At 39.3% G+C, this 24,126-nt stretch overlaps 1 protein-coding gene across 1 annotated transcript in view; it reads left to right on the top strand.

Annotated features, from left to right (window-relative positions):
• STXBP4 (syntaxin binding protein 4) overlaps positions 1-24,126 on the top strand; it is a 111,859-nt gene that overhangs the window by 49,253 nt on the left and 38,480 nt on the right. Inside the window, exons 15-21 of the mRNA XM_070740485.1 lie at positions 2,096-2,190; positions 3,465-3,554; positions 8,587-8,652; positions 10,682-10,858; positions 15,656-15,772; positions 16,362-16,411; positions 18,141-18,274. Coding sequence (XP_070596586.1) covers positions 2,096-2,190; positions 3,465-3,554; positions 8,587-8,652; positions 10,682-10,858; positions 15,656-15,772; positions 16,362-16,411; positions 18,141-18,274 — 729 coding nt within the window. The remainder of the gene's footprint in view (positions 1-2,095; positions 2,191-3,464; positions 3,555-8,586; positions 8,653-10,681; positions 10,859-15,655; positions 15,773-16,361; positions 16,412-18,140; positions 18,275-24,126) is intronic.

The following is a 24,126-nucleotide window of genomic DNA, read 5'->3' as shown; positions in this document are numbered from 1 at the left end:
CTCAAGAACACAATGCAAATTGAATTTTAAATAAATATTAGGCTATTAATTAGGATTACGAGACTTAAGAATGCATTCTTAGCCATGGGCCCACCCCATCTTCAGAGGTAAGACAGTAGAATTCCCGTTCCTGTTGTTGATTAAATAACTGCATCTCAATAACACAATAGCCAAATTTAGATGAGCTTTTCAACATATAAGAGCCCTTGAAAACTATTTGTCTTTGAATTTTTCAAATAGTCATTTTTCCTCAGGTTAACACTTTCACAATAAGCATAGCTGCATATGTATGCACACACATTCTCTTAGCTTTAGCTTTTATACTTCCTCTGAAGGATTTGCTTTAGTTATCAGATGTTGCAGTTACCTCTTTAATGAAAACTGTACTTTATCCTTACATTTGGTCTATATGACAGCAATGGTGTGATGTTTGCTTTTCAAATATGAAAAGCAAACCAAGGTTGTGCTGCTGCACGCAATTTTAATTTGGAAGGCAATCACAAGACTATAGCTTTCCATTTTTAATTTATGTTAGTTTGCCTAAATAGAATAGAAATTTTTATTGGCCGAGTGTGATTGGACACACAAGGAATTCGTCTTTGGTGCATATGCTCTAAGTGTACATAAAAAAAACAAGATACATTTGTCAAGAATCACAAGGTACAACACTTAATGACAGTCATGGGGTACAAATAAGTAATCAAATCATATTAGGAAACAATCAATATAAATTGTAAGGACACAAACAATGAAGTTACAGTTGTGCAGTCATAAGTCATAAATGGAAAGAGGTGGGTGATAGGAATGATGAGAACATTGAGATTGAGAAGATTGATTAGACTGAGCAGAGACAGGTTACAAGCGGTGTGCCACAAGGGTGTGTTCTGGGTCCTATTCTTTTTAATATATTTGTGAGTGACATAGGGGAAGGTTTGGTAGGGAAGGTTTGCCTATTTGCCGATGACTCTAAAGTGTGCAATAGGGTTGATATTCCTGGAGGCATCTGTAATATGGTAAATGATTTAGCTTTACTAGATAAATGGTCAAAGCAATGGAAACTGCAGTTTAATGTTTCCCAATGTAAAATAATGCACTTGGGGAAAAGGAATCCTCAATCTAAGTATTGTATTGGCAGCTCTGTGTTAGCAAAAACTTCAGCAGAGAAGGATTTAGGGGTAGTGATTTCTGACAGTCTCAAAATGGGTGAGCAGTGTGGTAGGGTGGTAGGAAAAGCAAGTAGGATGCTTGGCTGCATAGCTAGAGGTATAACAAGCAGGAAGAGGGAGATTGTGATCCCGCTATATAGAGCGCTGGTGAGACCACATTTGGAATACTGTGTTCAGTTCTGGAGACCTCACCTACGAAAAGATATTGACAAAATTGAACGGGTCCAAAGACGGACTACAAGAATGGTGGAAGGTCTTAAGCATAAAATGTATCAGGAAAGTCTTAATGAACTCAATCTGTATAGTCTGGAGGACAGAAGGAAAAGGGGGGACATGATTGAAACATTTAAATATGTTAAAGGGTTAAATAGGGTTCAGGAGGGAAGTGTTTTTAACAGGAAAGTGAACACAAGAACAAGGGGACACAATCTGAAGTTAGCTGGGGGAAAGATCAAAGGCAACATGAGAAAATATTATTTTACTGAAAGAGTAGTAGATCCTTGGAACAAACTTCCAGCAGACGTGTTGGTAAATCCACAGTAACTGAATTTAAACATGCCTGGGATAAACATATATCCATCCTAAGATAAAATACAAAAAATAGTATAAGGGCAGACTAGATGGACCATGAGGTCTTTTTCTGCTGTCAGTCTTCTATGTTTCTAAGATTAAGATTGAGAAGATAAGTGTGAATGCATGAGGAGGAGAAGGGGGAAGTGTCCAGGCATTAGCACTTGCTCTTTCAGTTATGACTCTTGGTGACCACAGAAAAGTCCCTACAGTTTTCTTGGCAAGGTTTTAGTTTGGAGCTGAAACTGACATCTGAAATATTAAATAAGTAAGAGGTGCTAGGTTGTTTAATGAAAAATATAAATGGACCTTTCTGTGATTGATACTATGGTCACGTTCTGACTTAAATTATATGTTAGATTTTATTCAGGTGGCAAGAGATCTGTTTTCTCAGCAACTGGATGAGGCTGGTCATAGCCCTATACATGAAATTGCTAAATTACTAGATTCACAGGTAAATAATATAATTCTTACCTCCAAACAAAAGTGGTGAAATTTTACTTTAAAATTCCTTAAAGATTTCCAGATCACTGTGGTCTTTCAAAAGGATGACTAGAGGAACTCTCATAATAATGCGCAAATTACTTTCAATACTGTTATACGATTGTGGTTTTCCACACATTGTAGCTAACTATCGTGCACAATGTACATTTGTTTAAAATATACTGCTCAAAAAAATAAAGGGAACACTCAAATAACACATCCTAGATCTCAATGAATGAAATATTCTCATTGAATACTTTGTTCTGTACAAAGTTGAATGTGCACAACAGCACGTGAAATTGATTGTCAATCAGTGTTGCTTCCTAAGTGGACAGTTTGATTTCACAGAAGATTGATTTACTTGGAGTTATGTTGTGTTGTTTAAGTGTTCCCTTTATTTTTTTGAGTAGTGTAGTCTTCCCAACTTCACTTGGGGGCAGTAGGTGGAGAAAGCTTATATTAAATAATTGTGGGTGACAAATTAAGCGCTAATAGCAGCAGGGTTCTGATGCCCTACCATTAAAACATCTTCTAGGTGGCTGGCTGCCCACAGCAGATCAAAAACTTTTTCTTTAAAGTTTACAGCAATTATTGAAAGATAACTATTGGATTATAATCTTCAATCACTTTTCTGCTGCTGTTTCATGAGTTATTTACTTTGTTTCCATTTTAATTATAGCTTGTGAGAGTTTAACTAGACCAGTTGTGTGCATATTTATTTATCTGTAGTAAATAAATCAAGCTTCCTTTCACAAATTTAAAAAGCATTGCAAGTTAAACTACTACAGGTAATCCTCAACTTATGATCACAATGGAACCCAGAATTTCTGTTATGAAGTTGTTGCGGTCATAAGTTGAGGCACAATGTAACTGGATCTGATGTTACCACCATTTTTATGACAGTCATAAAACCAATAACCACTGTTGCTAAGTAAACCATGTAGTCTTTAAGTGAATCCAGACTGGGTGCTTTTTGCCATTTTCTACCAGAAAACAGCAAAAAAGTCACAAACCTATCATGTGACTGCAAAATGCTAGTTACCAGCTATAAATGTGAGCCATTTGCCAAGTGTATCTATAGTTTTGTAACTTGATATAGCAGAAAAGAGGTTTTGTTTGGTGGGCTAAATTAGAAAGCTTAAAATATTAGGTTAAATAAAATATATTTTATTATTTTTCTCTTATTTTTATCCATGTATTCCCTCAACATCTGCTTCTGATTTTTTTTTCTTTTACTGCATACAGCTTGTATCTTGTGATCATTTGGAAAGACGTGAAATGGAACAACTTAGGAAAGAGAAAAATGAAGCTTTGAAAGAACTATGTCAACTGAAGGTGATATTTTGCTTTAATCAATGAAAACATCTGCACTAACCTTTGGTTATTTGGAACCTATTGCAGTACTTACCACTTAGTAAAACAGTGAACTAAGTGTAGAATGATTAAATAACATTTGTATTATTTGCTTTTTTATACCATAATGTTAAAACTTCTCAGCTGTGATGCAGTTTAATTTTGTTCTTGCTAAGCGTCTCAGTGCCATTTTGGATAGGGAGAAGAAAATAATGCAGTAGTGATTTCTTCTTCTATAAAATGCCATAAGATATCCATGTAACACCTGCTCCATGAGCTGTATTGGTTGCCAATTAGCTTCTGAGTACAATTCAAGAGTTGCTTACAATTTATAATGCTTTGTGACCTAGGGCCTAGCTATCTGTGTGCATACCTAGCTCTGATATTTCCTACGCATTCTATGATGGGTGGGCATGCTCAATCATACAGTGTCACCCCAATGACACCAGGAAATGGGATTTTTCTCTCATGGTGCCTTTATCCTTCCAGATGCTCATGTGGCCCTAATTATTATTATTATTATTTATTAAATTTGTATGCCGCCCCTCTCCGTAAACTCAGGTGGCTACCTATCATTAAAATCTCTGAAGATCTGTCTCCCCAAGCCTTGAATTAGGGTGGATAAGATGATAGATGGACGGACGGACGGACGGACGGACGGACGGACAGACAGATAGATAGATAGCCTAGTGATTAATTCTCTGCCTTACAAGGCAGAAGCCCCAGGATCAAATCCCAGTGAGGGTATGGCTAGCTGATGAGGCCAGAACAAGGCCAAAATGGTGCTATCCTAGTCTCCCTTGGTTTTAAAAATTCAGCAAAAACATATATGTATTTGATGTTGTACACTACACTACTTGAATCATCTGGATTTGTACAACCTTCTTAAATAAACAGTCCTGCCCCAGCTATTGTTGACCAGTAATTATTTCTGGTTGCTTTTTAATTTTTATATTATTATTTTTCAAGTATCTTTCCTGTTGATTGGAGAGAGGTAAAGTGGCTTGCATGCTAAACATAATCCTTGGAGACTACTTGGGAACATCTATGCAGGGTTTTTTTAGCAATAATATGGGTGTGTTTTGCTACTACCTTCTGCTATATTTTTTGAGTTCCCAATCTTGTCTGTAAGAATTCCCTGCTGGCTTCTCTTCTATCCAACCAGACCCAACTTAGCTTAGCTTCGCAGCTCAGACAAGGTCAGCCAAGTGCAGCTACATACTGAGGAACTTCATTTGAGAAATCTTTTGTTTTATTGTATTGTGTGGTTTGGTTTGTTTAACTGATATTGCCATTGTCATTTCTTTTGTTCCTAAGAGCTCTGAACTCCCTAAATGATGGCCTGCTCAGTAGACTGACTCAAATATAGCTTGCAGCATAGACATATTCATTTAACTATCATTCAGAAACAATACAGAACGAAAACAAAAAACATGAATCATATAAAGTTGCGTTTCTTAACAAATCCTGTTAAAACATACAATGTTGGCTAGGATCTGTGCAGCAACAAAATTCATCAAATGGTGAACTATAAACTAGATTTAATGAACAACTAATTCACCGTATTAGAATGCCTTGGAACTTGATAGATGTACCATATGCCAACCTTTTATGCTCCCCTGCACCCATCTAATGCTGCCCCTTTTCTTTTAGGTTTCTCACTTTTTAATATACTTTTAGTTTTTCATTCAGGTATCTATTATATCGTATAGTCTTTCATAATCTTTTTAGGTATTTTTTTTATTTTTACTCCTAATGTATCCTTTATGCTTTTTTAATGACAGTATCCCACCTTTCCTATGCTGGCCTATGACCATAATAAAGCTTTGGGTGATGCTTCTTAATAAGAGGCATAGATTTCTAGTCATGTGCTGGGCTTTAAACCTTTTTAAAAATGTTGCTTGGGGTAAGATTTTAAAGACTGTACTGGCAGATGGTTTCTGGCATCATAATTTTTGTTTCATTAGTTCTCTGATAACTTCATGAAACAATCACTCTTCCTGCCTGCACTAAGAGTTAATTTGTTAAGTAATTAAAAACAACAGCATTTGTTTGATTATGTCCTTGGATATGTCCCCAGGAGAAAATTCTCTGCAGACTTCCACAATATGTCTTCAATGCTGGCAAGTGGCAACGTGTAATTGCTATTGCTACCTATTCCAGTGACCTATTGTTAGACCATGTGCATGCTTTGATTGGTAACTGCACTGCTTTAATTTCAATTATTTTTTAACTATGGTCCTCACTGAATTTATTTATGTAAAGCTTTGATTAAGTGGAATTAAGAGGGATTGTTTAACCAACTGAATTAAACGTGATGAAAGTAAATCCAAGTCAGAAACACACAGAATCTTATATGGGGAGGTCCCCTGAGTTTGTTTCTGCAAAGACAGGAACTTGAGAGTTTTTCCATCAGGGATTTTTGTCATACTTTCCCAGTGTGGACAACAACTCCCATCAATAGTTGGCTGCACATGATAGGAATTAATATCCAACACATCCGCACGAATCCCAGCAACCAATAAGGTCCCACAGAGTTGGCCTTCTCCGGATCCCATTGACTAAACAATGTCGTTTGGCGGGCCCCAGGGGAAGAGCCTTCTCTGTGGTGGCCCCGGCCCTCTGGAATCAACTCCTCCCGGAGATTAGAATTGCCCCCACCCTCCCTGTCTTTCGTAAACTACTCAAGACTCACTTATACCACCAGGCATGGGGGAGTTGAGACACCTTTCCCCCAGGCTCTTTTATACTTTGTTTTATGTTTGGTATGAATGTGTTGTTTGGTTTTTTAAATAATGATAGGGTTTTATATGTTTTTTAATATTAGATTTGTTCTACTATAATATTGTTTTTATTATTGTTGTGAGCTGCCCCGAGTCTTCGGAGAGGGGTGGCATACAAATCGAATAAATTATTATTATTATTATTATTATTATTATTATTATTATTATTATTATTAATTATAGGTTTAGAGATGCCTAACTTTATAATTATTTCTACAAATGTTTTAAGGCTCCATGTAGCTAAACAAAGCTTGTTTAAGAATATGTTCAAACATACCCAAGAAAAGTAGCAAGTGGCACCATCCTGGGGGCATTCTCACAGGCTATCTTCTAGAGAGGGGGCTGTTTATAACTTGTTCTGTTAACCATGATTGTACATACAGGTACCACTCCTCAATTTACCACACAATTAAACCCAAAGTATCTTTTGCTAAACAAGACAGTTGTTAAGTTTGTTTTGTCCCATTTTACACTCCTTGCTTTAGTTGTTCAGTGAATCATTGCAGTTGTTAAGTGAGTAACATGGTTGTTAACTGAACCGGCTTCCCCATTGACTTTGATTGTCAGAAGGTTGCAAAAAGTGAACACATGACCCTGGGACACTGCAACCATCCTAAATATAAGTCTGTTGCAGCATCTGAATTTTGATCACATGACTATGGGGGTTCTCCAACTGTTGTAATAGTGAAAAATGGTCATAGGTCAGTGCCATGAAACAGTCACTAAAAAAGCTGTTGTAATTTGAGAACTACCTTTAATAGCCGTTCCCCGACATTGTGAAAAAGGAAAACAGCCAATCTAATGAATAACTTTCTCCTATTAAAAACCTGAGGCATTTATAAACTGCTGTTCTGATTGCTACAGGCTACTCTTGACTTGATTGCTTTAATAAGCCCCCAAAGAAAAATAACTGATCTTTTATAGCAGTCAGGGGAGCTTGGCACCTCTTATATGTGGCTATATTTGTCCTTGTAGAAGAAAATGAGCCAAAATGCTGTTTCTGTATAATTGGATATTATGTCACCTATGCTCATATTGTGAGTAAGCAGAATTTGAAATATCTCAATGGAATGAATTGGCAGTGGGTGGGAAGAAAAATGATTGAAAAAACCACGGGCTTTATTGATTCTTTGTATTTCCAAGAAAAAAAGTCTTGGTCCTGAAACAACAGGGAATTTTCCTTAGACATGTTCAGAATGTCAATTTTGTCGCCATTATATGATCCTGGATTAGAGGAATACCAAGTTTTACCAACAGTTACCGAGTTTTACCAACAGTCACTGATGGAACAGTCCCGTTTATAAAGTTAGATTGGGTGGAGCGGAAGAAAAATGACTGGTACTTGGAGGGGTTTCTAGGGATTTGGGAAGGTGGGACTGATGTGATTGGGAGGCAAGATGGGAGCACCCATTGTCACAGAAAATAGAGCAGGTGCTTTCTCTCTCCCTCCCCCTCTCTTTTTTAAGAGGCAACTGGACTTTTTCTTTGAAGACATTTGGCTTCTCGTCCAAGAAGCTTCTTCAGCTGTGACTGGATGGTGGGAAATGGAAGGATTTATACTTCTTCCAGACAGCTGGTCATTTGCATCCTACTAGCTGATTGTTAAGGTCACCTGGAGGTTCATCTGTGTCATTGGGGTCAACTGAGTAGTACAAATGGGTGTGGAACTGTTGAAAGGACTGTGTTGTACATTGGAGATAGATTATGTCTATGTCCCTTCCCCTCTGTTGAAAGAGGGCATAGAATGGCCTCTTTGACTCCTCTTTCAAATCAGCAATCCTGTCTGTCCAAAATGTAGACTTCGCTGCTTTCAAAAGAGTGGCCTTTAGTCTTTTATATGCAGATGGACTGCTGAATCTAATCCTCATGGGTTTGTTCTGAAGAAGCTTCTTGGATGAGAAGCAAAACATCTTCAAAGAAAAATCAGAAAGCCCAGTTGCTTCTTGAAAAAGAAAGAAGAAGAAAAGCAACTTTGGGACAACCATGATCTGGATGACTGAGAATCTCCAGAGACAAGGCAAAGCAGGAAATGAACAGGACCATACTTTGAGAAGAGAGTTTCAGATTCCTGTAACCTTTGGTCTGTTTTCTAGAAAGCTGAAATCATTTATTAGCAGTGGCTTTAACCAGCCAGGTTTTCTTATATCAAAATGTCACTGAATGATGGGAGGTGGGGGGGGGGGAGAAATCTCTAAATTTAACTGCTTATCTTTTCTCTGTGTATGTTTTAGGAAGAACTGGCAAAGTCAGAATGTGTGAGAAAACAACTAGCTGAAGAGCTGCAGATTACCAAACAAGTGGGTAGAATATCTGTAAAATTAAATTAAGCAATTCAATCTGTTTTTTGGCCCCACTGAGAGATATTCCTTGTTTATGAAATAACCATTTTCCATATTTCATAACTTGATTATGTAGTTTATAATATACAGATAGCCGTCAACTAACAATAGATCACTTAGGAACCAATCAAAGCTACAACAAATCCCGGAAAAGCTGCCTACAGCATGGATTCAAAGTTCTGATGTCTGTCTCTGTGTCTGCCCCAATGATCACATGACTGCATTGGGTGCTTGGTAATTGTCCTGCATCTACAGCCATTTGCAACATGTCACAGTCACATCACTGCGATTTGCAATATTTTTGCAAAACATCCCATAGCAAGCAAGGGGTTCACTTAACATTTGCATTCATTTAACAACTGCAGTGTTCATTTAACAACCTCCATGTTGTTGCCATAAAAAATATCATAAAATCGGATCTGGTTACATGACCTTCTTTATGACTATCACAAGTTACGACCAAAATTATGGTTGTAAGTCAAGGCCTACCTTATAAGTATCATCATCATCATTTTAGTTATTCTCTAGCCACTGCAGGATGAAGGCCTCTTCCACATGTTTTCAACCAATATGGTCCTGAGCTTTCGTTTGCCAATTGGGTCCATAATACTTGCTGAATATATGTTATACTTATATTGCTTAATAAAACCAAAGTCTCACTTTTTACACATATAAATCATCTTAGCCAGTCTTGGCTGGACCAGTACAAGATACACAAAGTCTCAAGAGCCGAGTTGTCACGATGCCAACAAGCTTTAATCCCGCTACAAATCCAGTCCTAAGTTTACAATGAGTTCAATAAGTTTAAAGTCAATGTTGGAAGCTTCCGCCTTTCAGTGCCTTTATATCTGTTGCTTCTTCCAACTAGCCACCATCCGGTGATACCTATTTCCTCCCCTCTCAGCTGTACCAACACCTCTCCTTGCCAGGAGCTGCGGAGCCCATGGAGACTACCTGCAGCTGTTTGTGGCTTGGACCATCATCAGAACATTGTAGCAGGATGATACAAAACAGAACATTGTAGCAGCATGATACAAAACAGAACATTGTAGCAGCATGATACAAAACAGAACATTGTAGCAGCATGATACAAAACAGAACATTGTAGCAGCATGATACAAAACAGAACACTGTAGCAGCATGATACAAAACACATGAAATCACAGCGCCAAGACAACCTCACCAAATAACTTGGCCCAATGCTCAGGAGAGAAACCAAGTCTTCCATGCCTTGAAATAAAAAGGCCAACACAGTGAGGCTCACCTGAATCTCCAGGAAAGGTGGTTTCACAAGGAGCATCACAATACAATTTTTAACAGAGAGGATCCAAAGCCTGTTCACCCTATCAGAAGGGCAAGCAGAAACAATGAGAGTGGTAGTTGACTTTGGGAATTCTCAGACCTTTTAATTTTCTTTCTTGGAGCCACTTTTTCTGCAACTGTTAACAATACATGTACAGTATTGCTTTTCGCGGGGGATGCGTTCCGAGACCGCCCGCAAAAGTCTAATTTCCGCGAAGTAGAGATGCAGAAGTAAATACACTGTTTTTGGCTATGAACAGTATTACAAGCCTTCCCTTAACACTTTAAACCCCTAAATTGCAATTTTCCATTCCCTTAGTAACCATTCAGATTATTACTCACCATGTTTATTAAAGTTTATTAAAAAAATATTTATTAAAGGCAGACGAAAGTTTGGCGATGACATATGACGTCATCGGGTGGGAAAAACCGTGGTATAGGGGGAAAACCCGCAAAGTATTTTTTAATTAATATTTTTGAAAAACCGTGGTATAGACTTTTCGCGAAGTTCGAACCCACGAAAATCGAGGGAACACTGTATTTGCAACACATTGGGTCTGTTTTTCTGAGCTGTTTCTAAAGCAGAAATGATGTATTCAAAGTAACTTTACACAGTCAAAACAAAATGAAAGTATTGTCTTAGTTTGAATGGTAAATTTTAAAAATAGAATTTGATTCCCTGTAGGAAGCCAAGGCATCTGTCGAGGAGGCAAGAACCTTGCGAAGCAGAATCCATCTCGCCGAAGCGGCTCAAAAGCAAGCGCGTGGAATGGAACTGGACTACGAGGAAGTCATCAGTTTGCTGGAGATAGAAATCACCAGGCTGAAGGCTCAGCTTGCTGATCACGGCGGCCAGAATAAAGTAAGCACCTCAGTATTCTCTAGTAGAGTTGCCATGGTTTCCTTGCTGTTGTCAAGTATCCTGTTTTTCATTTTTCTTCCATTTGTTCTCCTAAAATAGGTCACTGTTTGTCTTGTGTGATTCAAGAGCTGGAATTAACATGTTGTGAAGGGAAGATGGGCATAAAAGCTATGAACTTACTTTCTTGAGAACATTGTTTTGAGTAGCAAAATGTGAACTTTGGCTTCATTTGGGTTGCTGGCCAGTATGGCATAGCTCAAGTATACATATGAGACATGAAGCATATTATATTCGTATTTGAACTATATTTCAACCATACAACGAATAAAACAGATATATTTTTATTTGGAAACTATAAACATTTAATTGAGTCTGAGTTCCAGTTAGCTAGGGGTCTTTAGTCTGCATATTCATTTTGGTTATTTTATATAAAACATTTATAACACACATAATTATGTAGAGGATTTTTATGGTGGATAATGTGGAGCAAATATTATAGAGGTTGTATAATTACTATTTCTTTTTTAAAATGTTTAAAATTAAAGCTTTATTTCAAGTGCTTTCTTTTTAATTCTGAAATTCAATTGCAGCTGTGATAACTAGATATTTTATACGATTGGTGCATTTTCTAGAAATGATATAAGTCTTAAAGCAAAAACAATTAAATTGATGTTGCAATTAGTAGAAATAGGCTGCAACCCTTAAGTTCAGTTTATTATAGATTTTACTTTCTTTCTAACAGACCACAAAAGTGAAAGATCCTTCAGTTTTCCCAAAAAACTGCGGACTTTCCAGCATACAACAGACTAAAATAAAATTCATTGCCAGCTTGAGAGCTAAAAGTAATTTTGACCCTGGAAGGAAGGAAGGAATGAGATGAATCATTTAATGAACACACTGATTTGCTAAATGCCTGCGGCAAATTCATTTTATGAATTGGAAATTTAACTGTAGTCTTAGGCACAAATACCTGCTATTGGGTAGATCTGAATAAGATGGAAACCTGAAATAAATTATACATGAGGAATAGCAGCAAGATTTTAGAATGTATAATAAGTGAAGACAATTTTTATGCCATGGGCTACAATATGGAATGGGATTGTTTGCCTTGTCCGCTTGGCTGCGCCTGATTTGCCTCCAGGGTTCCGCCCCCAAGTATTCGCTGCTGACTTTTCTCCTTGGCTGAAATAGCCCTAGCTCTTTGGCCCAGTCCCTTCCAGCCCAAACCCTTCGGCCCAGCCCATTCACCAAACGGGCCCAAAAGCCCATTCACCCCAGGTTTTGGGGTACATAGGACACTTCTCCACCAACCAACCAGAGGAAGGGAGAGAGACAGGGAGAAAATGTTCATCTGCCTGAATTTTTTTCCTGGAGTTTGTTTCTCCGCCCAGTTGCCTCAAGTCCACTTTTATTCACCTGGGTCCTGATGAATTTATGTGCCTTCTGGATTGCAGCCATTGGGCTAGGGAGAAGGGGCAGGAGAAAGGAGAGGTGAGGAGCAGCAACAGCAACAAACTCCTTCATGGCAGCGTGACTGCTGTGGGAAGGTTCTCCAACTTGGTCTCAGTGGAGACAATATGGAAGGAAGGGGAGGAACTGGAGGTGCCTCTCTCTCTCCCCCCCCCCCCCCCCCGGCTTGGGGAGAAGGCCAGAACGTAACAGGCCTTAGCGAAACAGCCTCTGGGAAAGGCAGAGACAGAAAGCGGGCTTTTCTATCCTGTAGGGGGGGGAGTTTGGTGACCCTTCACTGGCTTCTCAGCAGGCAGCAGCCTAGGAATGCTGCGTTTGACAAAGACCGGAGAAGGGATTAATGGAGGGGGGGCAAGAAAGCACGGTTGCTGCCACTGCTCTTCACCTCTCCTTTCTCCTGCTGCTTCTCCCCAGCCCAATGGCTGTAATCCAGAAGGGGATGGGCTGGGAGAGGCTGGACCAAAGAGCTAGGGCTGTTCTAGCCAAGGAGAAAAGTTAGCAATGAATGGTTGGGAGGGGACCCTGGGGCGAACCAGGTGTGGCGAAGTGGAGGGGGAGAACCGTCATAGACCCGCTGCAATATATTTAAATATAAAGTTTTAATTTTGGAAGAGGGGAGACTTGTAATTTTTTTATCATCTTAGAACTCAGGATATCCATAGCTATCATTTACATAGTATGCATTTCAAAACAGGTTCCTGGATTCACCTTATTACATCCTTGCTTGGTCAAGAAACAGTACCTGAAAAAAGAATATATAGAGAAATTGTTACACAGTTTAAAACTCATTCAGCTCTTTTCATTCCTTTATCAGTGTTCTGTCGGGCTCTCTGGTAGACTCCTCCCAAAAATTCACAGGTACAAATTTCAGACACACACACACACACACACACACACACACACACACACACGTTTGAAAATTCAAAACAATGTTCTTTATACAGTGATCTCTCGGTTAGCGCGGGGGTTACGTTCCAAGACCTCCCGCGCTAACCGATTTCCGCGTTATACTGGATGCGGAAGTAAAAACCACCATCTGCGCATGTGCGCCATTTTTTTCATGGCCGCACATGTGCAGATGGTGGAGTTTGCGTGTGGGCGGCGGGGAAGACCAAGGGAAGGTTCCTTCAGCCGCCCAACAGCTGATCTGCTCCGCAGCGCGGAAGCAGCGAGGAGCCGAAGATGGGGTTTCCCCGTTGCCGCGCTGCGGAGCGGATCAGGTGTTGGGCGGCTGAAGGAACCTTCCCTTGGTCTTCCCGCCGCCCAGGCAAAGGGGAAACCCCAAGATCACTTGCCGCTTGCCGTATTGCAGCTTGGAGCCTTGCTTCGCCTCCTTCGCTGCAATACGGCAAGCGGCAAGCGATCTTGGGGTTTCCCCTTTGCCTGGGCAGCGCTGGGGCCATGCGGAGCCGCTCATCTAGGGGGGCGTGGACCGGCAAGGTGCCCTCCGCTCTCTCTCTTTCTCTCCCTGTTACCGGTGTGGTATAAGAGAGAGAAAGAAAGAGAAAGGAGGGCGACTTGCCAGTCCACGCCCCCCTGGATGAGCGGCCCCGCATGGCCCCAGCGCCGGACTCCGCCGTTGCCTCCGCCTCTGCAGCTGAGAGGCCACGTCCACCCCCTCCTCGGTGTCCCCGGCACCCAGCGTCCCCACGCCGCCTCCACCTCCCGGTAATGCGCCCGACCTCTGCCTCTCTCTTTCTCTCTCATATACCACGCCGGCAACAGGGAGAGAAAGAGAGAGAGAACTAGCGTGGACTTATTTTTTATTTTTTAATATTTTATTTTTTTAATTAATATTTTTTGAAAAACCGCGTTGCAGCGTTTCGCGCTAATCGAGACCGTGCTAATCGAGGGATCACTGTAATGAAAATTCACTTAAACCAAGCCCTCTTTTGGTATAGCAAAGAGCAGTGGTCTCCAAACAACTGGTAATTTGTACAAGTCCCTTATCAGTTCTGTGATACTTAGTTTGCAGCTGTGAGGTAATTCACAGACCTTCTTCTTTCACAAAGTGAAACACACTTTGCTCTGGTTTAGTTTCAAAGCAGGGAAAAATCAGCACACAAAAGGTCAAAGTCAGTAAAGCAGTCACGAAACACAAAGATCAGATAATCCTCCACAACGGCCAAACCCACAGGCTGCTATTTATAGCAGCCTCACTAATTACCACAGCCCCACCCAACCACAGGTGGCCTCATTTTCTTTGATAATAATCTCTCAGTTGTTGTTGCCTATGCATAGCTCTCCGCATGCGTGGCTGTATCATTAACTCTTGTTCTGAATCCAAGGAGGAGCTAGATAATTGATCTCCTTCTGAGCTGTCTGCCACACTCTCCTCCTCCCTGTCACTCATGTCTTCTTGGTCAGAGGAGCCTTCATCAACAGATTCCACCAGGGGCAAAACAGGCCTGCAGAATGTGGATGTCTCCCCCACATCCACAGTCCTTGGGGCAGGAGCTGGGCCAGAGCTAACCACAACAATCAGATGGTTAAAAAAACACACCAACCAATTGGTTTGAGGGCAGAGAAGCAAAATCTGCCTTTTTCCAGCAAAGCGTGGTTCACACAGAACATAAATAAATTGTTTTCCTCCACTCTTCCATAATCATTTTGTTGTCTGAACTGGAGGATCAGATGAAACAACTAAGTGGACTGTATAGCACATAGTTGACCACAGGCTTCTGTCCCCATTGTGTGTATCTGGCACTCAGTATGGCTGCCTTACTTTGCTTATAGAGGAAGCCCTATTTTTTCCCTTATCCTTGTCACTGATAGATATACAACCCACTTAGCTGTTGTAAAATTAGTTTGCACCCTCCCCCACCCCCGGGCATGGTGCACTGAGGGTAGGTGCCTAAGTGCTGAACAGAATGAAATAGCATTCTAAGTTGTCATGACTGTATTGTGTGTCTATCGTTTGTAGATTTCCTTGACGTTGTATGCCATATGCTAAATAAGTACAACCCATGAGAAGGAATGCATTGTGTCATGTTGCTTCTTCCACAGCGGGCAGTTTGTTCAGGGTTACAAATGAAGGAAATCATTCACCAACTTTCAGGACACTGAACTGCACCTTAAAAAAAATAGATTGGTTTCTCCAGTATTTTAATTATCTTCAAGTTCACTTGACACCCGCCCTCTCCCCACCACACACACATGCACACAAACACTAAAATCTTTTATTTTGCAATGTATCTGGATGCTTGATCAGATCTTGGTATCAGTAATGTCTTTTTGTTCCTTTGTTGTCTGAGAGTTAAAAAATCTCCCAACCTTGATATTTCTATGGTAGCATTTTTGTTTTTCTTTAATTTCTTTCTTTCCTAGGAGAGTGTGCAAGATTTAAGGAAAAGAATTACTGTGCTTGATTGTCAGTTAAGAAAATCTGAAACAGCCAAGAAGACTTTTGAGGTGGCAACTGAAAAGTTGCTAGAGTTTGTTGAGGTATTGAGGAATTCAAATATTGTTTTTCCTTAAAAAGGGACTAGAGTATGTTGATTCTTTAGCTGTTACGAGGATGTGTTATTAAGTTATTTAATTGCTCTTAATGGGTTGAAAAGTTATTCTTATTTTCAGTTTTTTTAAAAATTGAGCTAAAAATTCAGAAAGCAGAACCACAACATCTCTGAGAAACTAAGTCCCTTTGTGGACAGACAAGTCTCTGTTTAAGAGTTTGACATTCTGCAAGGATTATGAGTATTTTATATAATTTGGCAATTGCTACAAATAAAAGGGTTTGTAATTCAATGATCACAGCATTGTAAAACTAGAGTTTTCACATTAGACATTTCTAGATTGTCTCGGAAACTCAAACTCAAAGAAGATTTTGTTGAATGTTTTTCTGATTATTAATGCAATGTTTAATACTGTAATAAGAAATGTCTTTGTTTTGCCTTTTACTTTGTTATTGTTAGTTTTTAATTTGTTTAGTAATACTAATGATTTTATAGCCAGTGAAAAAGAAAGTCATGCTATTTTTCTTTTGGAAATTGTTATTTTAATTATTTTTGTTATTTCTACCATTTGCCTGTAGACTGTACCTGAAATGCTACTGCATGGCAGTAGTCCTCCAGTCACTTTAAGGTAAGAAATATGTATTGTTGAAATTTTCTCAGAGAAAAGCAATGAGAAGGCAATGAATCCAATAACCGATTCTTATACTCTGGTAGTATTTGCTTACATATCCCATACAAACCTTTTTTTGCAGATTTTTTTTTTAAATTATCTTTATAATGTTGATATCTAGAAGATTATGTCTTATTTCGATATGGATAGAGGTAATTGTCTCTACAGAAATATCTGATTTGTCAAGGCTAAACAACTGATTTTGTTACACAAATTGGATCTGAAAATGGTTCTCAGTTCCACTCACCTATCAATTGAAACTTTCATATTCCTGTTGAAAATTGTTTACAGGGATTTTGAGAATAGAATCAGATTTTAGTGTTAGAATCTGTATCAGAATACAGTGGTACCTCGTGATACGAACCCCTCGTCATACGAACTTTTCGAGATACGAACCCAGGGTTTGGAAATTTTTTGCCTCTTCTTACGAACTTTTTTCACCTTACGAACCTGCTGCCGCCGCTGGGATACCCCACCTCCAGACTTTCCTTGCAAGCCAAGCGCCAGTTTTTGCAATCCTGGGATCCCCTGAGGCTCCCCTCCATGGGAAACCCCACCTTCTGACTTCCTCAAAAACACGATGCTGTAGGGAAATCCCAGGAGGGGAATCCCAGGATCGCAAAAACGGGCAGAGTAGGGGGGACAAAAACAGGAAGAAAAGACTCATGGAGCTCAAGGGAGGAGAAAGGTGTGGGGGAAATGAGCAGAGTGGGGTGGGAAAAAATGGGAAGAAAAGACTCATGGAGCTCAAGAGAGGAGAATGGGCTTGCACGCATTATTGGCTTTTCCATTGATTCCTATGGGAAACATTGTTTCATCTTACGAACCTTTCACCTTAAGAACCTTGTCCTGGGACCAATTAAGTTAGTAAGATGAGGTATTACTGTAACTAAATACAATCCACCTTCCCTTAGGATTTTAGAGCAGAGAGATGTGGATATAACATTATGTCATATTTCCATCTATAAAACTATATGTGGCTTCTACCTAATTAGTAATCTTTCTCATGTATTGATGTAAATCACTGTCTTGTTGATTTCTGGCTCTCAATGTTCTGTTGGAATGTACTGCTATCATTAATTTATTATTCAATCTATTATTTTGGCCAGCAGTAAATATAATTCTGGTTTAATCATAATACCATGTTAATCCACAGTATCATTTGTATCGTTTTATTAAATTGCACCCAAATTCCTTTGCTTTTTCACAAGTCCACAATGAATGGTGAATGGTACAATGTCCCTTCTTTGTCTTCACACTTCCAACGCTTGATATTCTTTTATACATTTTAGACTGTAAATCAGGTCACATACCATTGGTATATTATTTTATAATAGTTCTCTCTTAAATTATAACACAATGTAAATTTTATCACCAGTTTCTCACATTTTCTGCCACATATCCATATTTATAACGTAGCCAAACTTTGCAGCCCACTTCATCACGCAGTGTTTAACCTCTTTGTCCTCTGTTTAAAAAAAAACAGTATTAATTTATATTGAGAAATATTTCAGCTAAGAATAGAGTGTTCTGGCAAATCAATCCTTGACTAGATATAGATATAAATGCATTAGGGGTTCCCAATCCCTGGGAAAGGCAGAAAGGTTGGGGACCTCTAACCTAAACAAAAATATTGCAGCACTGTAAAGAAAACATTTTGTTCTTTTTTTCTGATCATTTTATCCAGTGACAGGAAAGCCACAATCTCTTCAAAAATGCTCCTTGCACATCTGGGATGGAATGGCCACAGTCTTGTGACATCTGTTGCAACAGAAGCCAAAGAACTTGCTAAATCTGTCCGGGCTATTCTAGAAGCAGATTGTGAGTTTTATCAGATTGTTTTTCTTTTTTCTACCCTCTATTTTCTCTTTGTTTTCCTTTCTTTTTTACCCCGCCCCCCCTTTTCTTCTACTTTTTAAAATGTCCCTTAAAAAGAATATTTGACATATTTTGGATTGTGTCGTGAATTCATTATGGTTTATCAAAAGAAAGGGACATCTGTGAAATGTTCAAATGGTGACAAATGTAATAATTTAGATCAACTGTATCATATGTACTTGGGAATTTGGAACTACATAATTGAGAAAAATTCTTAGTATATGCATTCTCAGTATATAATTGTACTTATTCTTGTTTAACTGCTAACATGCAAAGGAAAAAGTAAAATGAGCAAATTGTGATTCAAATAGATGAAACGTATCAGGAAAGACTTAATGAACTCAATCTGTATAGTCTGGAGGACAGAAGGAAAAGGGGGCCCATGATCAAAACATTTAAATATGTTAAAGGGTTAAAGAAGGTTCAGGAGGGAAGTGTTTTTAATAGGAAAGTGAACACAAAAACAAGGGGACACAATCTGAAGTTAGTTGGGAGAAAGATCAAAAGCAACATGAGAAAATATTATTTTACTGAAAGAGTAGTAGATCCTTGGAACAAACTTCCAGCAGACGTGGTTGGTAAATCCACAGTAACTGAATTTAAACATGCCTGGGATAAACATATATCCATTGTAAGATAAAATACAGGAAATAGTATAAGGGCAGACTAGATGGACCATGAGGTCTTTTTCTGCCGTCAGTCTTCTATGTTTCTATGTTTCTATGAAGCTTTCAAATTACATGCTAATTATCCCAAATATTGTTTCTACTGGTAGGATAATGTACATAGGAAATAGACACATCTGCCTAGTAAGCTGAACATTTAAAAAAAGAGTTATACCTAAATGTACTGTATGAATGGAATTTATAACAAGGCCATTCTAAAAGTTACTGAGGGGTCATCTGCTATTTCTTCAAGAAGACACATGATCCCGGTTGGTTAAACATTATTAGGGAAACTGCTTCTGAATTTATATACAGGTAGTTCTTGGAGCCTGCCCATTACCATCATAAGTCAGGATAGTCATAAAGCAGAACCAAACTGATTGTAAAGCAAGTGTTGCATTTGTTAAGCAAAGCAATTGTTCATTATGGGCTGGTTTTGCCAAAACCTGGAAGTAAATGTTGTTTTGGGCAAAAATATCATAAAACGTCGCATGACCTTGGGATGCTGCAAACGGCCGTAAATGCAGGGCATTGCCAATCACCCAAAATGCTGTCTGAATGGGGAGCCCAGATATTGGCACTTCAGAACTGGGTTGTAAGTCTCCCCAGGGCAGTCTGTCAAAACTTCTAACAGTAATTAAGTAAATGATTGTAAGTTGAGGACTACCCGTAAGTTGATGTTGTACACTTAGTTCAGTGAAGGGCTCCCTGTCGGCTGTGCTCCCGGTGACCTGTGTGGGCATGCGTGCATCCGGCGCGAGATTTGGCTTCTCTACATGCGCAGGAAGCAAAATTTCATGTGAAAATGTTTTCACGCAAGAGATTTTGATGATTTTTGGTGATTTCTTTGCTTCTGCACATGCGGGAATTAAAAAACCCCGGGAAATCAGCGAAATCTCTTGCTCGCGGCACATGCACAGAAACTGAATCTCTTGCAGGTGCGCATTGGGGATGCGGAGATGCGTGTGCATCTCCATTTTTCCTACTGCAACTGCATATCAGACCGTCCATGCAGCAACCCATTACTGACTTAGTTACAGAGTGAGTTGGAGCCAGTCAACTGTAGCTGGAACAATAATCCTTCCTTTGAAGTACAGTGATACCTTGTCTTACAAACTTAATTGGTTCCGGGACGAGGTTCTTAAGGTGAAAAGTTTGTAAGATGAAACAATGTTTCCCATAGGAATCAATGGAAAAGTGATTAATGCGTGCAAGCCCAAAATTCACCCCTTTTGCCAGCTGAAGCACCTGTTTTTGCACTGCTGGGATTCTCCTGAGGTTCCCCTCCTTGGGAAACCCCACCTCCAGACCTCTGTGTTTTTGCGATGCTGCGATTTCACTGAGGCTCCCCTTGCTGGGAAACCCCACCTCCAAACTTCCGTTGCCAGCGAAGTGCCCGTTTTTGCGCTGTTGGGATTCCCCTGCTGGGATTCTCCTGAAGCATCACAAAAACACGGAAGTCCGGAGACGGGGTTCCCCTTGGAGGGGAGCCTCAGGGGAATCCCAGCAGCGCAAAAACGGGTGCTTCACTGGCAACGAAGTTCGGAGGTGGGGCATCCCAGCATTGGCGGTGGGTTTGTAAGGTGAAAATAGTTTGTAAGAAGAGGCAAAAAAATCTTAAACCCCGGGTTTGTATCTCGAAAAGTTTGTATGACCAGGCGTTTATAAGACAAGGTATCACTGTATATTTATGGTTATTTCCATTGTTATACAAATAAACAAATATGTCGTGGTAATTGCAATATTGAGTTAACTTTAATTTGTGAAAAACCAAAGTGAAGATTTTTGCCATTGAAGCCTTTTTTTATTTTAAAAAGTGTGTGTCAGTGTAGCAGTCTATGTATAGAAACATAGAAACATAGAAGTCTGACGGCAGAAAAAGACCTCCTGGTCCATCTAGTCTGCCCTTATACTATTTTCTGTATTTTATCTTAGGATGGATATGTGTTTATCCCAGGCATGTTTAAATTCAGTTACTGTGGGTTTATCTACCACGTCTGCTGGAAGTTTGTTCCAAGGATCTACTACTCTTTCAGTAAAATAATATTTTCTCATGTTGCTTTTGATCTTTCCTCCAACTAACTTCAGATTGTGTCCCCTTGTTCTTGTGTTCACTTTCCTATTAAAAACACTTCCCTCCTGGACCTTATTTAACCCTTTAATATATTTAAATGTTTCGATCATGTCCCCCCTTTTCCTTCTGTCCTCCAGACTATACAGATTGAGTTCATTTTCATGAAATTGAAATTGTATCTTCTTTAAAAATACTATCCATTTGACTCAACAAGATAATTACACCAATTTAATAATGTCTGCTTTCTTTTTTATTCTAAAAAATGTCAGAATAGTTATGGCAGCAATCTTATAAAGATACTACCATAGTTTAAGTGTGATAAGAATCTCTTGCATAGATCCAATCCCATCTTTCTCTACAAAGAAGTATTCAGAGTTTTTTCTTCAGATTCAGGTTAATCAGTTGCTCTTGCTTTCTGTGAAGCAACAGATTTGGGTTCAATTTAAATGTGATATGCTAACTTACAATCATGGGCTATGTGTTGAATAAAACTATGGTTAAGGATTCAAATGACACTATATTTTGACATACTGAAATTGGAAATAACAACTTCCAAAAGCTTTATTATACAGGAAGGAATCTTGTAATAACATAGATTTACTGTATATACTGAGTCCATATCTATGGGATACTTAGTTTTTCCAGGCACTGTTCTATAAACCAAATGCAATTAATATTTTACTTAATGACGAATGGCAATATATTCAGCATTGAGGAAGCCATGTATATTTAACAATACACACTTTTCCTTGGCAACTACCTAAATATAAAACATCCTTTCTTTTGTTTTAGTACTGTAAAAGATGCTATATTTGCACAGGCATTTATAAGGAAGGAATTAAAGGTCTGTTAGGGTTAGCTAAATTATTCTGGAGGAGTATGCTTAATGATTAGTATCATAAATATTTTTCCATATTTTTATTTTGGAAGGCATTTATATGTTGGACATTTTTAAATAGTTCATTTAGGAATTGCATACAATTTCAAATTGTGATGACCACAGTTCAGAAAAAGAATAATTCATCTTGTAAATTTGTATAATCCTAACACACATACAGGCACACACTGTCACAGTTATCTTTCATATAATAATATTATCTATTTCCTTTAAGTCTGGAAAATGTTAATGGTATTCAGATTTTAGAATCAAATAGAAAAAATAATAATCGACTTTGCTGATGAAAGGAGCATGGATTTTCTAACTCAAACAAGACCATATAATTTATTATTCAAAGTATTTATGGAGTACTGATAATGCAGCCAAAAATCTAAATGCTTCTTCTTTCAAATGTATATTGCAGTGCTTTGAATTAAAACTAGATCAAAGCAAGTTGCAAAAGAGCTTATACTTCTATAAGAAAATGGCAGAGAGTTTTTATCATTGCAGAGTGACTGCAACCTGCCCCTGGATCCACTTACAAGTGTGTTCAACTGTTAGTTTAGTTAGAAGAATGTCCAGAATGACGGTATTGAATGCTGACTAAAATCTATAAAGAGGACCCTTGCATTAGGTCTTTGGAGATTCAAGATGTTGTAAGATGTAGTGCAGATCCATATTAACAGCATCATCCGTCGATGTATTTGCTCGGTATACAAATTTCAGGGGGTCTAACAGTGGATCCGTAATAGTTTTCAAGTGAGACATCACTACCCTTTTAAAGTTTCATAACTACAGATGTTAGAGCAACTGGTCTGTAGTCATTCAGTTCCTTGATGGAGAGCTTCTTTGACACTGGGATGATAGTGGAATGTTTGAAGCAAAAAGAAACATGGCATCTCTCTAGTGATTTGTTGAAGATTTGGGTGAAGATGGGGACCAATTGGTCAGCACAGATTTTTAAACAAGAAGGAGTTATCTTGCCTGGGCCTGGTGCTTTTCCTGGCTTCTGTCTGTGAAATAGATTTTGCACTTCCTTTTCTGTGATCACCAGGGTTGTGAAACCAATGGGATGGGGTCAGTTGTAGGAAGTTTTGCTGTGGCTGTAGTTTCCTTTCAAACCTGCAGTAGAACATGTTCCTTCCGCTTGGAAAGGAGGTTTGTCATAACCGGTGATGTTTTTAAAGAGCTTTCCACAAGTTTTCTGGTTCATTTGTTGAGAACTGATTCCTTAGCTTTTCAGAGCAGCTTCTTTTTCTGTTGTGATTCAGTCTGAGGATCCTCAGGGAACGGCTGGAACTCTGCCGGCTCCATGCTCAGAGGGGGAGGACGAGGAACAGGAGGAGGAGGAGGACCAGGCAGACAGGGAAGAGGAATGTCAGGACGAGGAGGAGGGGGAACAGCCTGAGACCCCCGGGGAGGAGCTCTCCCCAGCGAATAGCCTGGAGTCATTAGATGAGAATGCCCAAGCCATCATAGATATGAGGCAGAGAAGGGCAGCACAACGAAGTGGACAATTAGCCAGATATTTCCATCCCTAATAGGCAACAGCTGGGTTTAGGTGTGGTTCTCCTCAGAAAGGTTGAAAAGGCAGGCCCGCCCTTCCTGTATTGTGGAGAGTTATCTTCTGGGAGTCCTGTGACCTTGCTTCGATCCTTGGCATCTCTGATTCTGGCTTGTGGCCTCGAAGGCTGAAAACTTGGGGGAGGCGTGGGTTTTATTATCTACAGTGGTGTGTGTGCCAGCAAGAAGCCTGTTGTATTGTCTGGCCGTCGTGACTCTTCTGTGAAGCTTCACAGCATTCCAGTTTGTAAGAACAGTTTTTGTTATCTGTGTTTGTTTTCAAAGATATAAAATGACTTTGCTTTTTACCAGCGTGTCTGGCTACTCTTTTTAGTTGGTGTTGGCGTCTGGGGGAACCCAGACAGAACACTTGTTAATACATTTCTGGCCAGATTGTACAGCATTCTATTACCTTTTCTGTAGGCTTCCTCTTTGGAAGGACAAAGCTGCTTAAGTTTAGCTGTGAACCAAGGTTTATTGTTACTGTATATTTGCAAGTTCCTGGTCGGTACATATAGGTCTTCACAGAAGCTGGCATATGATATTAAGGTATCTGTGAGATCATCCAGGTTTGCAGAAATAGCTTCAAAAATATTCCAAGCCGTGTAGTCAAAGC

Source organism: Erythrolamprus reginae, chromosome 2 (genome assembly GCF_031021105.1).
Source record: "Erythrolamprus reginae isolate rEryReg1 chromosome 2, rEryReg1.hap1, whole genome shotgun sequence".
NCBI classification, from domain to species: domain Eukaryota; kingdom Metazoa; phylum Chordata; class Lepidosauria; order Squamata; family Dipsadidae; genus Erythrolamprus; species Erythrolamprus reginae.
Note: the sequence above shows the minus strand (reverse complement) of the source record. Positions and strands in the feature narration are given on the sequence as shown.